This window comes from Cryptotermes secundus, unplaced genomic scaffold (assembly GCF_002891405.2).
Source record: "Cryptotermes secundus unplaced genomic scaffold, Csec_1.0 scaffold262, whole genome shotgun sequence".
NCBI classification, from domain to species: Eukaryota; Metazoa; Arthropoda; class Insecta; order Blattodea; family Kalotermitidae; genus Cryptotermes; species Cryptotermes secundus.
The window spans coordinates 1,948,060-1,964,814 of record NW_019739214.1 but is presented as its reverse complement, the minus strand read 5'-3'; the positions used below and the strand labels follow the sequence as shown (position 1 = coordinate 1,964,814).

The window sequence follows — 16,755 nt, the reverse complement described above, 5'->3', positions numbered from 1 at the left end:
CTGTAGTTTTTTAGTGGTCCGAGTTCCTGCCTACAGGTCCAGAGGTCCCGGGTCCGATTCCCTAGCGCGGCCAGATTTTCTGAGAAGTAGTGAGTCTGGAACGGGGTCCACTCAGCCCCGTGAGGATAATTGAGGAACTATTTCAAGGAAATAGCGGCTCCAGTCTAGAAAACCGAGATAAACGGCCGTGGGGATTCGTTGCGCTGACCACGTGACACCCTACATCAGCACAAGTTAGCACTAACTTCGCTGACAAGCGGCGGTCGCTCGGTCGGTATAGTTCGCTTGCGGACTACAGGACACGGAAGGAAATAAAAATGTTCATTCTGAAGGCATTAAATTCTTATATTTATCACTTATATATTGTGAGAGTTTCTCAGTTCTTCTTTATATTATGTACAAACGATAAAGTTGTATAAAAATGTTGGGTTCATAAATACAGGAAATAAGCAAATGTAAGAATTCTAATGCCTTTACAACTTATGCTTTCAGCAAAATACATCAGTGCAGTGTACCATACTTATTTTATTAGCTGTATTATAGGGTACCGTGTAGACCCGTTGCTGGGCAACGGTCGCTAAGCAACGCAGCTAGGGCAGTATATTCTTAATAGACGGTATTATACAACTCGTTTCTGGACAACAACTAGGTAAACGTTGGAAGTGCAACGAATAAGCACGAAACAATACAAGAACAGTGTTTCTATGTGATCCTTGCCGAGATGTTAACACGAGAACAGAGGAGTTCAGTTGAGTTCTGCAAGAGAGGCCGAGAAGAGATGGCGCTATACTTCAGTTGTGGAGTGTTCGACAGTGGGCAACGGCCTGATTACAGAAGCTGAATAATCTCCATTTTTTAGAGCTGTTACCAAGCAACGACTGGTAGAGACTCGGCAGGCTGGAGAAGACTTAGCGTGTAATGATATGTAAAGTGTAGAGATCAGCGGTGGCGCTGTAATTACATGTAATTCCGAGTCGTGTGTACAAGTGGTCAGTAAATCTATTCGCCAATCCATACCCCGTCTACAGTCACCCCTAAATCGTGGCAATATGTGTCTAGGATGAACGAATAATCCTGTAAAAAATTAGAGTGACTGCACAGAAAATGTTGGTTAACTGAGCAACATAATGACCAGTAGCAGTGGCCGGACAGTCTAAGGCATGAAATGTTCCCGCTCTCTCGAACACTTGTATCGTTGGTTCGAATCCCACTCAAGGCATGGATATTTGTGTGTGCGTTTATTCTGTATTTGTGTTGTCTTGTGTGTAGATAGAGGCCTTGTGAAGGGCTGATCACGCATTCACGGAGACTTGCCATCTATTTCAAAATGATTACGAAACTGAAGGACAGGTCAGGGCCCAAAAAATGATGTAAAGCCATTGATGAATGAATTAATTAGAATAATAATGATAACTTTTTGAGAGCCGAAATATATCAGGGCATTGGCAAAATGAATATTTTTTAATATTTCAATTTAATGGTGTTTACTAACCATAATGCACAATAGCGTGACACAAACCAATGTGAAAACGTAGTCACTCACTGTATAGGGCTAACAAGGAATTATGCTCCACACTTCGTTATAAAAATTGTATCTCTCATATTTTTTAATAGCAAAATGAAACCTGCACCTCGTCTTGATGGTAAGACCGCCTTCCATTACGCAAATGGATTTCCTTGTTCAAGTTTCAAAATATTATTTTCACTGGTAGCATGAACGGAAGACATTAAGCAATGAATAATGCAAAAAGGAAAGCTATCAAGACACTCTCGTGTTTCACAGAGACACAGACATGGAGACTTGGAAATATTTTATTTCCTTCAAAGTGGTCTGAACCATGGAACACAAAATTTTCCTTTACTGTTGAAGTATTTTTTCGGTATAGAGAAGGAAGACATATAATTACTGACTTTTTGGACGTTATCCATTGTCCTGTTTTTATTTNATAGCCTTCAGAATAATGATGTCTTACGTAAACTTGGAAACCCCACGGGTTTTATTAAATATATATATTTAATAAAACCCGTGGGGTTTCCAAGTTTACGTAAGACATCATTATTCTGAAGGCTATTTATACCATCAGACTTGAATATGATTAGGAAAAATATTTACTTTAACTATACATATAAATGTGCTTGAGTATTTGTAGTAATTATTCATTAAGAAATAAAATTAAGTTTCTGGGGCGTTAAACGATCAACATCTTTAACCCAACATAAAAATAAAATGCAAAAATACTTGTAAATATCGCCTCCATCGAAGGGAATGAATACAAGCTGAATATGTTAAGAGACTGTTTATAGTTCTACTGTTCTTCGTTGGACCTTGGCTCCTTTTTCAGATTCGTAATCCTTCACACAATCGGTAGGACTCCTTGGACGGGGGATCAGCCCACTACCTACACACAGAACAATACAAATACAGAATAAACTCAAAGAAACATCCATGTCTTGAGTGATCCCAGTGTTTGAGCTAGCTAAGAGAATTCATGCCTTAGACAGTGCAGCCAGAGTGATCGACATAAAGAGACTACACCCGTTTCAAAAGACGAGATATGTAATTAACCACAAAGAGACTTGAACGTCTAACCCTTCTTGGTTCCGCTGTAGCTTCCGGCAATGACTGTACATGCTGTGATAGTAATGGTGGGGATATATTGGTATCTGCCAGTAAGCCTGCTACATGCATAATGTAAAAGTATAATCCGATTAAGAGATATATAATCCCACTCTAATATCATGTACCATAATCCCATCCTCCCTTCGCTTTTTCAATCCTCCTAGCAAACGTATTCGCAGATGTCATCGCGCCAATGCATTGTCTACCCAGTTCTACCAACACTCACCGACCACTGTAGCCTTTTTGATGTACAGTCAGAGATAAAGCTGTCCTCGTGCTTAATTAAGTGAAATGCCATGGAGATGCATAAGGGAATCGAAGTGTAGTTCCACTCGTCCGTAACCTCGGCACTAGACTTATTTGAGAATCAGATTCCAGGGAAATCTTCCCTTGTTCCCAGTGAATAGTAGGCCGTGTGAGCCTTAGAGGCAGCCTGAAAGCTGTAGCGAAGAGGCAAATCTCTTATTCGTACGGAAATCTAACGCCTCTTCCCCCGTGTTATACCGGATAGGATACGCTGGCTGATCTGTTATCCAGTGGTTACTTCTAGACTCTGTCAGTAACCACGTTATACAGGGCCGAATGGTAAGATGGCCGAAGAATGAAAAATCTGTACGGATTTGGAAGTAAGCAGTCGTGATCGAATCAGCATTTGTTTGGGGAGACTGAGAAAAAACACAAAAAGATAAAAACCGAGGACCTCTAGAATAAGAGTGAGGAATGTTACGGCTAAGCCAACCCGCTCAATCCAGATGATATATATATATATGCAAATGCGTTATTTTTTTCACATACCTTTAAAAGTCGTATTTATTTTGAATTCAGGCTGGATTTTTTTTAAGTCATGGTTTATGTGGACTGCAAGATGATTTACATACACAGTGCATGCATGTCAGACGTTAATATTCAAAAGAAGAGAGAGGATAAGACTTTTCAGTTGTTTATTTAAGTTATGTTCCACATATTTTCTGCAATTCCAATTAAAATAAATACTGTCACGTGTATATATATATGGTCGTGACTTATAATAACGGGTTTTTCATTAGATGATTGGATTTGTTGACATCTTCTTTACATTCACTTGTATTCACAATCAATTACAATAACTCTTCAGCTCAATTCTTATCTGATTTGAGCTCTCTTTTTTCTGCTCTGAACTACTACTGGCTTGAATTAGAAATACCTTCTATTTTAGTCTCCTACTGTCTTCTCCCGGTTTATGTCTCCTATTGCGACCGACTTCTCTTCTAGTCTCCTACTGTCTTCTCCCGGTTTATGTCTCCTATTGCGACCGACTTCTCTTTTGCAAATAACTTAGTTTTATCTGAACGGCTGCTTACATAGCGTATCGGTACCCTACGAAATGTCTGTTGAATGTTCGTTTACATGGATATGCCTGTTGATTCCACAGCGAAGTGTTGGTTTCCAAGAATCTACATCTTTCATTTTCGTAACCCAGGAAACGTTTAACACCCAGCGACGGGTTGGTTCCAAGATCGTATCTCCGCTGAAACGTGTTGGTCAACTACATGTTACAGTACAACGTATTAATGCTAGGTGTAATACAAACTGGATAGAAAAATTGACAGAGAACCCACAGTCTGCATAAGACGTTACATTTAAATTTCACCTGCAAGACCCACTCTAGTGATATTAATGGCCATATGCTACGGCCCCAAGGCATTCTGACTTCTTGCCCCACAAACTGAATTACGTGTTGTTTTTATATATATAAAACCGATTTCAGGATGTAATATCTGTCTCAGAAACATTTGTCTAAGCTATGTCTGTGACTAGCAATCGGAAGTTGTCAGCGACGAGGGATATAATATTTATATCTACAAATTTCTTATATTTATTTATTATCTCAAATACCGAGTGATTCTAAGTTACTGTCGCAGTTTCCGTTTGTAGGCCAGAGAACCCCCGGCAATAATTTAGAATCGCCCTGTATCACTGAAGCATCCAACACACATTTCTTTATTTTTTACACAACCTTTATGATTCAGTAATTAAAACCTCTTCTACTTTTCGTATGAAGCCCTCTGGCCTGTTTCCATTGGAATTAATCTCGTACTACTGATCTTTATAGAGTGGGTAGGATTTCTCTGATGGAGGATCAGCCCGTCGCAAGGCCGCTACCTACACAGGACAACACAAACACAGAAGAAACGGGGACAGACATTCATGTTTCGAGGGGGATTTTAACCCACGATCCCAGTGTTCAAACGGGCGAAGTCATTTCATGCTTTAGACCGCGCCGCTACTGTGATCTTAATGTAAGCCTTACACAAAGTAGATGTCGAATAGAATATTAGGCAAAAGTGTATATTAATGCATTTGGTTGTCATTAGGTTCTTTACATAGAACATTAAACCACACCACTTCAAATATACTCGTAGTTCCACTAGAACTTCAGTCGGTCCAGGGTGGCCCACAGTTGTGCCCTGGTGATTTAGGGAGAGCCGAGACATCGTTCTGGCACTTCCTTTAAGAACATTAACGTAAAATGCAAAGTTCTTGTAGTTTACATTCCATCAGCATCAGTCTCTAAGTATGTGAATTTCATGAACTGACGTTAATTTATTCATATGAAAGTGTAAAAATATTGTAAGATAATGGTCATGCAATGATTTATTCGTATGTCTTTCAACCTGGAATTTTGTGCCGGACCGACCTGGCAAATTTAATTTGTAGGACTACACTCCTGGGCCTAAAGTCTCCGCACCCAGCTTCCCACATTAAATCGTTGGGTTTCACCTGTTTCATCACAGTCTGCATCCCTGTAACAAGCCGTGGAGGCCCATAGGGTTGTGAGACGTCGAGGCTCCCATATTTGCTAGACAACCGGCCCACATATGGCGTTGAGGCTGTCAGCCTTACGCACCGGCCTCTCTTTACACCCCAGAAAGATTCCTGGTACTTATTTCCGTTAGAGGCTGAGTCTACACCAGGGGCGTAATGCGGATGGAAGGATTAGGCCAATTGAAAAATCCAATTACCTCATCGAGAATCGAACCCGCAACCTACCAGCTTGTAACACAGTGCCTCAAACAACTACGCTATAGCGTAAGCAAATCTAGTTGGTACTGTTGTTACAGCTAACATAATTAAGGATTCCATTAACATATAATAATAATTTACTTTTTAAATAATCATTAACATTTATTATATGCTGACGCATTACCAGTAACACGATTAATGTTCCCGCAGTCAGTTATAGGCTACAATTGTAATATTTTTATAATCCTGAGCTCCAATTCAAGTTGCTCTGCCACAGAACCTTTGTGTAGCTACGATGTGAAGCCCATTGCTCTGGGGACAGAACATAAATGTCTAAAACAAGTGATAAGGAAGATAATCTTAGTTAAGGGAGGAGAATGAAGTAAAAGGCAGAGTCGTCCCTGTGCTTAAGTTATTAAGCATCAAGCCATGAAGACGTATGTAGGAGTGGAGGCATCACTCCACCATTCTTGACCTCGGCACTAGATGAAAGTCGGTCTTCTTCGCATCCTGGTCGCTTTATCTCCAGGGAAGAACCGCAGGGACCCATTGGACAGAGGTTAGATGGGCCCCAGAGTCGATCTGGACGTTGTGGATGAGAGAAAAATAACATTCCTTGCCGGTAATCGAGCCCCGGTCATCCAGCCAGTAGTCCGTCGCTATACCAACTGAGCTATCCTATCTCCAAGAAAAAAGAATTAGTAGCGAAATTTAGGATGTTAAACAACACGGGTCATTTTGTATTGTTATGGTAGCGAAACGGAGATTACCACAGTATGTAAAGGAAGCGAAAACTGATCAGACATGGGGTACGTACAGTGTTGCAGTAAGGGACTGCTCTGAAAGTGGGAGCTTTGAGCTGGAGCCGTAAGCAGATCGGAGGCCACATTTTTCTGCTGTACGAAATTCCGCTGACATCCGTTTGGTATATCAGTAATGAAACACGAGGACAAACAGATACGACCTTCCACCTCAATTTTACATATGTGTAGAAAGTTACATAACATTTCTGGTTTCGACACATTGCTGTACTCAGTATATGGACGCTGTGAATATCTTTACTTGCACGAATAAGATAAGTCGAAGAGTTTTCCCTTGAAAACTTTTTGCAAGTGGTCGGAAAAATTTTCTTTTTTATGAAACCTAAAGGTTCATTAGCTACTGTGTTAATACAAGAGCAACACTTCAGTGACTTCTAGTTTTAATGAGAGGTCTTGAAATTCGAGTTTCACTATGACATTCACTGACTGTCGGTTGCCATAAGATTATAAAAATGTAAGCTTGTGCTTAATTACTTTAACACCCCGCAATAAAGCCGTATGGAGGAGTGGAAGTGTAGGTCTACCACTCTTGAACTAGGTACTAGATATAGGTCAGTAGTCAGCTTCACGCCCCGGCTGCTTTATCCCCGGGGGAAACAGCCCCAAGTACCCATTGATTAGGAAACTGGGTGGAAGCCAGATATGGTCTGGACGCTGTGGAGTATAGAAAAATCCTTTGCACCTACCGGTAATTGAATCCTAACCGTCTAGCCTTCGTTCTACCGACTTAACTATCCCGAGTCCCTTATGAAGAAGGGTATGAATTAAAAAAACTACATGACGATCTTCAACTGGGACTTGGGTAACTTATTTGTAAACAACCAATATGCACATTAGGTTGTTAACAATACAAAACGCTACATTCAAGGAATACAGTGGTATGATATTACTCAGTTAAGTCATACATTTATGTGAAATGTTCTTATATTAAATAGTATTGCGGCATGACGCCTGAAAGCCGGAACAGTTCATTGCTAGGCAATGGCTCGGCAAACACATGCCTGCGAAGTGAACGCGCGCAACAATAGAAAAACGGTATTGTCTGTGGCCCGTGCCTCGTTACTATGTAACGTGCTGTAAATACATCTTTGCAGCAGCCAATCAACACGCAACAATAGAGGAAGCAATGTTTTCTGCGAAGGCCGCCCCGATGCTATAGGAGGATCTCAGGAAGCTGAGAGATAGAACTGAGATAGTCTCTGGAGATAGCAGTCGAAGGTGATTGAGATGATATGGCAAGAGAGGAATTAGGCCGTGAAAACATTTCATATATGCTGCAGTTACGGGGAGATTGTTATAATTCCTGTTTTAAAATCCGTTGCCAGGAAACGGATAGTGGAGATTGTGATAGACTGAAGACACCAATGTGTATAACAGTGAACTGTAAAGTGCGTAAATAATGATAGTGTTATAACTATTGTAGTTACGAATGTATAAGTGTAATAAATCCAATCATCCAATTCGAAACCATTCTATAAGTCACGCACACCCCATAAATACGTTACAGTATGTTTCATGATCAAGTGAAGGGCAGAATTCGGGATTAGTGGACTGTTCTTTTCTAAAGCATAAAATATCTGTTCGTGAGCAGGTAGGTACATAAGCAGTGTATCTAGAAGCAGGTCTGTAATTGGGCAGCTCGGTAAAATCCCAAGAGAAAGAGCTCTTCAGACTGAAGTAAATGAACAGGTTAAACTGGCTGTACAAATTACTACGTGTAATTCCACGGTACAAAATCTGCTTAGCAGCTGCTGTTCATTCAGATGTGAGCAGAAGCGTTATTTCAGTGTTCACACAAAAGTCTGCCGTCAGACCCTATCCTGAGCCAGTTTAATTTAGTTTACACATTCATGACACACTTCTCCAAGGCAAAGGTATAACGAGAAAATTGTTCTGCCCTTAATAACGCACAACGCCATGAAGACATGTGGAGGACTGGATATGTAGTTCAATGCACTCTTGACTCTTTCTCCAAGCTCCATGCGCCTATATAATGACTACGTATCCCAATTTGTCTCTTCCACTAACGTCTTCTGTCAAGAATTTTATGTATTTTTCTCACGCTCCTAGAGCACATCACATAGTCCTTAAATGCTTTAGTTCATTAGCTTGTTTCTGTTTCAAAGTGCTCAAACCTATTGACATGTACATGCCGCTTCCGAGAAATTTAATCAGACTTGGTTTGGAAAGATACATATCCTGGCATATACCATCATCTACTTGCTGCCTGCTTTATGCAGATCTCGGCCAGAATAAACCCCTCTGCATCCCACAAGACTGTGCCCGTCACCTTCGCAGCTGATGGCACTATATTTGCCATCTTTTTTGATGGAGAATGCAAATGGTGCCATTCCATATTCTGCCATTTCGTTTCAGGCTCGAAATGGTGAAACCAGCTTTCGTCACCTGTCACAATACAGAGCAAAAAATCATCGCCTTCGTGTCAATATCTCTGCAGCAGTTCTGAGGTGATGGCTTTTCGCTGACCTTTGTGGTCTTCGGTCAATAACCGCGGGACCCAATGAGCACAAACTTTTCTATAGCCCAAGCTTTCAATCATCTCCGGTACTGCACTGTGCCCTATTCTAAGTTTTCGGGCTATTGTGTCCACAGTCACACGCCTGTCATCTTCAGTGATCTCATCCACTCTTTCCTTGTTGCGTTCAGTTGAGGCTGTTCGAGGACGACCGCTCCGAGGCTCATCCTCGAAGCTTGTGTTCCCATATTTAAAATGTTTCACCCATCTTCGAACACTGCTCGCACCCATGCACACACTTCCATAAGCACGCTGAAGTCTCTGGTGAATTTCTGCAGCAGGGATTTCCTCTTTCACAAGAAATTCGATGGCAGCATGCTGGCGAAACGACATATCATTGTCGGCCATTTTGTTAGGAGTGATACTGGTTACATGATGCAAGCTCTTGACGTCACAAGACACTCAAGATTAACACAACAGCTGGTTCCATCTACCACCGTACTCCCTTTCGTATGCTATTCCCACGTTGCATGCAAAAAAATTGACTTGCATGACCTTTCGGTACGACCTACGTATCTGTCTGTCTATCTGTCTATCTATCTTTCTATCTATCTGCGTCTGTCTACCTGACTATGGCTCTACACCCCTTGTGGATCTTCGCCGCTTTTCGGTTTCTTAATCTATACACAAACAGTAGGACTCTTTGACAAGGGATCAGTCCGTCGCAAGACTTCTACCTACATACAGAACAGCACAAAGAGAATAAACGCACACACAGACATTGATGCCTCGAGTGGGATTCGAACTCCCAGTGTTGGAGCTAGCTAAGGTGGTTCACGGTTCATATCGCGCGGCCACTGTGATCGGCCTCTCGCCATTCTGCCCACCATGATATCCCAGGATATATATATATATATTCATAGCTACAGTTGTGAGAACGTCAAACCAGGCAAACTTGGTTTGATCCTTATGCACCCGTTATATTGAACCGGCACTGAGAAATGTATCATCCGGACGGATCTTAGTAGACAGATCTTCCCTTAAGACATTCGTTTTATGAATTTCATCAAAAGAACGCATAATAATACAGGCATCGATCGCAAGCTATATTTTAATGTGAAGCTTAGCAAAAAGCACGACTATATTACACTTGACTAGATGGACACACAGTGAACCTTAAATTAATCGCATGTACAGGGGACTAAGCCGCTGCCCCAAAATTCTGCATGTTACAACAGATTATGGATCAAAGCTCCTCTGATATTGCTCGCGGTTTCAGGATTTGGAATGTAATAATGTCGGTCTGCAGAGCTCCACTTGCACAGCAGCTGCGTGCCTCAGTGATCTGACTGAAGCTAAACATTATTCGTTTAAACTACGGATCAAATGCGAAGGGTCTGTTCATCGGTAGCGCAAGCTGGCTTTATAACTTTAATGACTGATACTCTCCACGTAAGTCAACGTTACAAAGTCAGTACTTACTAACACACCCCGATGTGGCACCAATAAGGAGTGACGCATACAAACGTGCAAGAAATTGATACCATCAAGTCCACTTCGGAAGGACCGAGACCAAGATAACTGCTATAGTTAGTAGAATAGCCATATAGATAATTCGCATTAATTTGTATGGTAATTTTAACATATAATTTAATTAATTTAAATTAATTTTAAGTAACTGTAATTAGTACCAATATCGCTTAAGATGAAGAGCAAATAACCAGAGGTTTTGTTACGCATCATATGGTCAAATTAAAAAAAAAAGGATTCTTATTAAACAAAATTCAGCACTAAAACACTAGTGATACACCTGATGATGACCAAATAAGGGTCGAAATATGTCATGTTAACATTTTAATGTAAATAGCATATGTCAGTATTTTTACATGAATTGTGTAGACGTCTATAAATACTGCCACTTCTTTATGGCTGCGTGCCTAATAATAAAGATTCTGGATTGGATGATTAGATTTATTGACGTCTTATTTTACAATATTTCTTAATCATAATCAATTATAACAGCTCACAATAAATGATTGCCTACGCGCCATAGCTCAAGAGGTTAGTCGTTGATTTCCCACCTCGGCGGCCCGGGTTCGATCCCGGGTCTGTTCAAGTGGGACTTGTAGTTGGACAAAGTGGCCCTGGGGCAGGTTTTCTCCGAACACTTCGGTTTCCCCTGCCAATCTTCATTCCACCAATTGCTCCACAATCACCCTTACCTATCATCTGGGACTGGTACGATAAGACAGAAGTGGCATCAGTACAAGGGACTTGGTCCCACCCCACTAACAATAGAAAATACTTTACGAATGACTTCTGATTTACGAATCAACTGTTCTTTTCTGAAAGACCGTTTATATAGCGCAGCAGCATCCTAAAACTCTTTGTTGCTTGGTCATATACATGAACCCGACTGTTGACTCCTCAGCAACGAGCTGGCTTCCAAAAGTCTCCTTCCGTTTTCATATCCCTGGAAACGTGTTCGTCAACTCGTTTCCTACAAATGGGTCTACATGTCACAAAATCTCATTTTAACATGAAAAATTATATACGTACACGTATGTACATCTGTGCTTAATGGTGGAATGACACAGATTATGTTGTGTTATAAGAAAGTAAATGTTATGTTTAGTTGACTAGGAATTATAAATTAACCTTCTCTAATAACTGTGAGGCAATTCTTCCATTTATTTTTTTTCTTGGCACTACATCCCCAGTGGGCCTAGGCCTGCCTCCAAGAACTTCTCCGTTCACTTCGGTTTTTCTTGATCTTACACATTCGGTAGGATTCCTTGGGCGGGTGATCAGCTCGTCGCAAGGCCTCTACCTGTACACAAACACAGAAAAACGCACACACACACACACACAAACTAAAAATCCATGTCCTGAGTAGGATTCGAACCCACGATCCCGGTTTCCAAGCGAGCGAAAACAGTACATGCCTTAGACCGCTTGGCTACCGTGACCGGTCTTCCATTTATTTACATATATAAAATACTAATATTCTAAAAGTTTCTAATGCACTAATAACTACAAAGCACTCTAATTTCACCCATGTTTGTGTTTCTTTCTATTCTTCAGTGTTTGCTTCTTACTTATGAATGTTTCGTTCGTACATCAATTTCCTGTCTATTCACGCTTGAGGTTTTTAAATTATTTTAAATGATTTTTGATGACAGAATTTCATGGGAAACGACAGAAACAAATTTAAGATTGTGGTTATCGACTATTTCATTAACAAAGAATTAAGGATCTCTTCTGTCCAAATGGGCTAGGGAACAATCGAAACCGGCCAACAAAGAATAAATTCACTTACTTAAAAGAACCAGGTACGAATGCAGTACATAATTTTATTTCCTTGCTAATTATGTTAGTAAAATTATAAGAAAAATTACTCCAACAATTTGTATGTCTTTCAGAGCTATTGGATCTCTGAATCTACTGAATTTTCCATCTGTTTTGCATCATATATCCAATCACTGCAAGAAAAAATTCGAGCCCCCATTGAAAGGAGGAACTTCAATCTACACGGTGCCGAATGCAACAAACACGTTAATTCACAAACTACGTTATGGTAGAATAACCGGTCAGCACTGAGATTGGATTTTTATGAGTATTTTCCAGTGGGATACAAGAAGAAATCGACTTGAGGCTGTATTAGAAATAACTGTAAACGCTTCTCAAGAACTGCAGAAGCTTCTGAGCCAAAGAGAAAGACAGCCAGAAGTCTCAGTTGGAAAGTTTCATAACAACTGTTCTTTTCTGTAAGGATACCAGTCCGTCAGTCTACAAATACTCCTATTCTTGGGGTGCAGGGCGAATCTAAACGCGTTTCATCTTCTGGGATATAGAGCCGTGTAGTCCATATGTGAACCGTCGTCTCGGGGAAGTATCACTCCATTTTCAGGATCGTAACGCAGCCCAGCAAGAAACCGACGACAACAGGTAGTTAGATAGAATGGCTATGAAGATGGATCTGATACGTTCCCCCGAAATGTCGGTTCACATACGGATTATACGGCTCTATAGCCCAGAAGATGCCGGTCACGGTAGCCGAGCGGTCTAAGGCATGCACTGTCTTCACTCGCTCGGAAGCCGGGATCGTGGGTTCGAATCCCACTCAGGGCATGGATGTTTGTGTGTGTTTTTCTGTGTTTGTCTACAGGTAGAGACCTTGCGACGAGCTGATCACTCGCCCAAGGAGTCCTACCGCATGTGTAAGATCTAGTAAACCGAAGTGAAGCGGAGAGTTTCATGGAGGTAGGCCTAGGCCCAAATTGGGGCTGTAGCGCCACAGAGAGAGAGAGAATATTCCAGAAGATGGCAATGTTCACAGATATTTCTGTTTTATAACAACATAAATTCTCAATTAGGAAATGTCTCATTTCATTTTCACTGCTAACGAAGATTTCCCAGTTCATACGGCCCTGAAAAATAAACATCGAAAGTTTAACTTTATATTTTAGTTCATATTTAAAGACGCTATCAGCAGCTCGAATTATATAGCGTCAAAGGACAACAGATGAGTATTGAAAAAAAAAAAGAATGATGAATATTCTGGCAGGACGCGATCGTGGTCTAATTTTAAGCTCTGGGTGTAGGGACTGAGGAAAGTTAAGAAAAAACAATTAGGATAGCTGATCTTTTGTCCGAGATTTACAACCGGGATCTTCCGACTAGAAACGAAAATGATACACACTCGACAACAATTTTCGGTTCTCACTTTCTACGCACCAACGTCTTACTTTATTCTACACAATGTTATCTGGATTTTCTTCATGACACACATGAATCCAAGGACAAATCCCACTGCTCTGCCTTGGGTTTACTCCGATGCTGTAACACAAGTACACCCGGTTTCAGTAGGTCGATATAAAGGGAGTTCCACTAATGAATATATATGTTCGCTGTGGCATTAAGAGCAGTCGCTTGTGACAAACAGTACACGCCGTAACTAAGCTCATTACGTCTCCACACAGATACGTGCAGCAGAAGACCAACTCGCCGGTGGACATGCGAGTGGGTATCCACACGGGTGCAGTGCTGGCAGGGGTGCTGGGGCAGCGACAATGGCAGTTCGATGTGTACTCCAAGGACGTGGAACTGGCCAACAAAATGGAGAGCAGCGGCTTGCCTGGGTAAGCCCACGTACGTTACTCTGATATAAGTTCCTTGCTCTTGCTTTACTCAATCCTGGATTCTCAAACATTTAGTTATTTTGTCTCGAACAGTAGGATGATTCATGAATGATGGATTGGAAAGGATGAGGAAAGAATCGGTTGTGACGTATTGTTTAGATACTATTCTAGGAGCTGTGTAAGACAAAGAAAATTTTTTACACTAGGTTAAAAATTAAATTTATGACGCAGGAGACTGCTAATCAATTCACTGCGCTACATGACTAAATGAAAAACAGGTTACTACTACATCACTAGAAGAATGAATGTGAAATAATACGCTATTTTATGGTAAAATTCGTTATTTCTGTTATAATATTAGTTCAGAAGTCTTATCAAATATTGTTAAAGGACAAGGAATTCTAGAAGGAGGCTATAGCCTTCATTACACAGGCTGTCAACTATTGTAATGAATATGAGATCAGCAATAAGATACACAAGTTCGACTATATGTGTCTTATCTTAAAAGAACTTTAAAGAAACTCTAAAGAACATAAAAAATATAATTTCATAAAACAACGGCTGTTTCTGTCAGTTTATGTTAATGTAAAATGTTGGTGGTGAGAGAAAATAACAAAAAAGATAACTTCCGAGAGGAGGGTCCTGAGATATGTTGAAGCAGCTAAGTTGGTTAAGTCGGCAGATACAGGCAACAACTGGATTATTTATATTAAAGATGGGAATACTACGATGTGTAGAAGAATTGTTAAAGTCCAAACCGAGGGGAAATGAGAACTAGACTGGAGCCGAAACATTCCAAAAGATCTAATCAATTATGATCAAGACTAATATAAGCATAAGAGAATAACAAATGGTGGATAAAGCATTTTGGAAGGATATGTAAAGCCCTTATCCGAAGAAAATACTATCATTTTAACAACACAAAAGAAAGATACCTTGGATCTCAGTGAGTTAGGTGGATGTACCAGATTTAACATCTCCACAGAGTTATGTTTTACAAATATTAAAATAAAAAAAGTTTTGAAATGTTTCATAGTTGCGTTAAAAAAAATCTTGAAATGAAACAAATGAATCGATGATTATGGTGACGATAATATTGATTAATTTAAGAACACACGGAAAGCGTTTCAGCAGAAATACGGGTTACGGGAATGAAACCGTGCAAATTCGTGAAAATGACGATACGTTTTCAGAAAACCGACAGTACAGAAGTTAAATCTTGTCCTACATTCAAGTCGGTACTTTCTAAATAGATTTCTGAGATATCTGAACAATTCCAGAGAAATGTACAGATTGTACGTTGAAACAGTAAATATTCAAGTACCAAAACCATAATTGTACTTCTAAATTATGTAAGCAACTCAAAGAGCGAATGTACATGTTACTAAATTCCGTAAGTAACCCCGAACGCTAAAGTAGTGATTGTACGAGGGGGTACCCAAAAGAAATCGAACTTATTTTTTTTAACTTATTTATTCAAATTTTAAGCACAAACCTTCAATCCCCTTCAAAGTACTCTCCACTTACACTAATACACTTGTCTAGTCTTTTATTCCATTTTTCAAAACAATGTCTAAATTCATTTTTGAGATGCTTCACAGCGCCTCCGTCGTTTTTTTCCTTCACCTCAGCAACATCAGCAAAACGCTGAAAAAAAGTTTTGATCATTTCGGGACTCTTCTTTCAAAGCACAGCATGCTTCCACGCGACCTTGTTTTTGTTCAGCAGTCAGCAGTCGTGGCACGAATTTCGCAGCCACCCTTTTCATTCCCAAATCTTCTGTCAAAATTCGCTGAACTGAGCTCCAAGTCACTCCCGACAGCTCCACAATTTCTTCAATGGTCCGTCGTCGATCTTCCTTGATGATTTCACGAATTTTTTCAACATTTTCATGTGTTTGGGCCATTGCAAAACGATGAGCACATAAAACAGTTGTCACTATAAACTCTGCCGAAACTAGTCCTTATCTTCTGAAGCAACAGTAGTCGGCTTATCGACTCAGGAATGTTAGCTCTATGCGCTCATAGCGGCAAAACGCGGTACTACAAAAGCTCTGCCCACAAAAAAAATTAGTTCGGTTTCTTTTGGGTACCCCATCGTATAAGAAATTATTTATATTCGAACGGGAAATTCCGAAATGTATTTTTCAAGTGAACAAGCAATTCCATATACCAACTTACTGACTGCATATCAAATGGTTAATATTCAAACAGGACTTTCCTAAATTTATTTTTCAACTGTATACACAACTCCAGACGCTGAAGTACAGGAAGAAATACAATATGGTCGATACTCAAGTAGCAACTTAATGAGCGTATTTCTCAATTGCGTCAGCAACGACGCGCGCTTACGTGCTGACTGTATATGACATGATCCACATTCAAATAGAAATGCCATGAATGTATATTTCCCAACTTGTAAACAATCGCATACCCTAACACATATGCTATATGTGGAACGGTTCTCATTCAAACAGGTATTTCCTAAATGTATTTTTCAACTGTATACACAACTCCAGACGCTAACGCTCAGACTGGATATAAAATGCTTCTTATTCAAGTAGAAACTTCCTAAATGTATGTTTAAACTGTATACATAACTCCAGACGCTGTCAGTACTGACTCTATATGAAATGGAGTACAGCGCTTCATGAAAAACAACTTTTATATCTTATTCCATACTCGGTGATTAGTT

The 16,755-nt window shown here is 40.2% G+C and overlaps 1 protein-coding gene across 1 annotated transcript in view; it reads left to right on the top strand.

Annotated features, from left to right (window-relative positions):
- Positions 1-16,755, top strand: part of LOC117282028 (adenylate cyclase type 3) — a 295,000-nt gene that overhangs the window by 229,454 nt on the left and 48,791 nt on the right. The window contains exon 6 of the mRNA XM_033754352.1: positions 13,903-14,061. Coding sequence (XP_033610243.1) covers positions 13,903-14,061 — 159 coding nt within the window. The remainder of the gene's footprint in view (positions 1-13,902; positions 14,062-16,755) is intronic.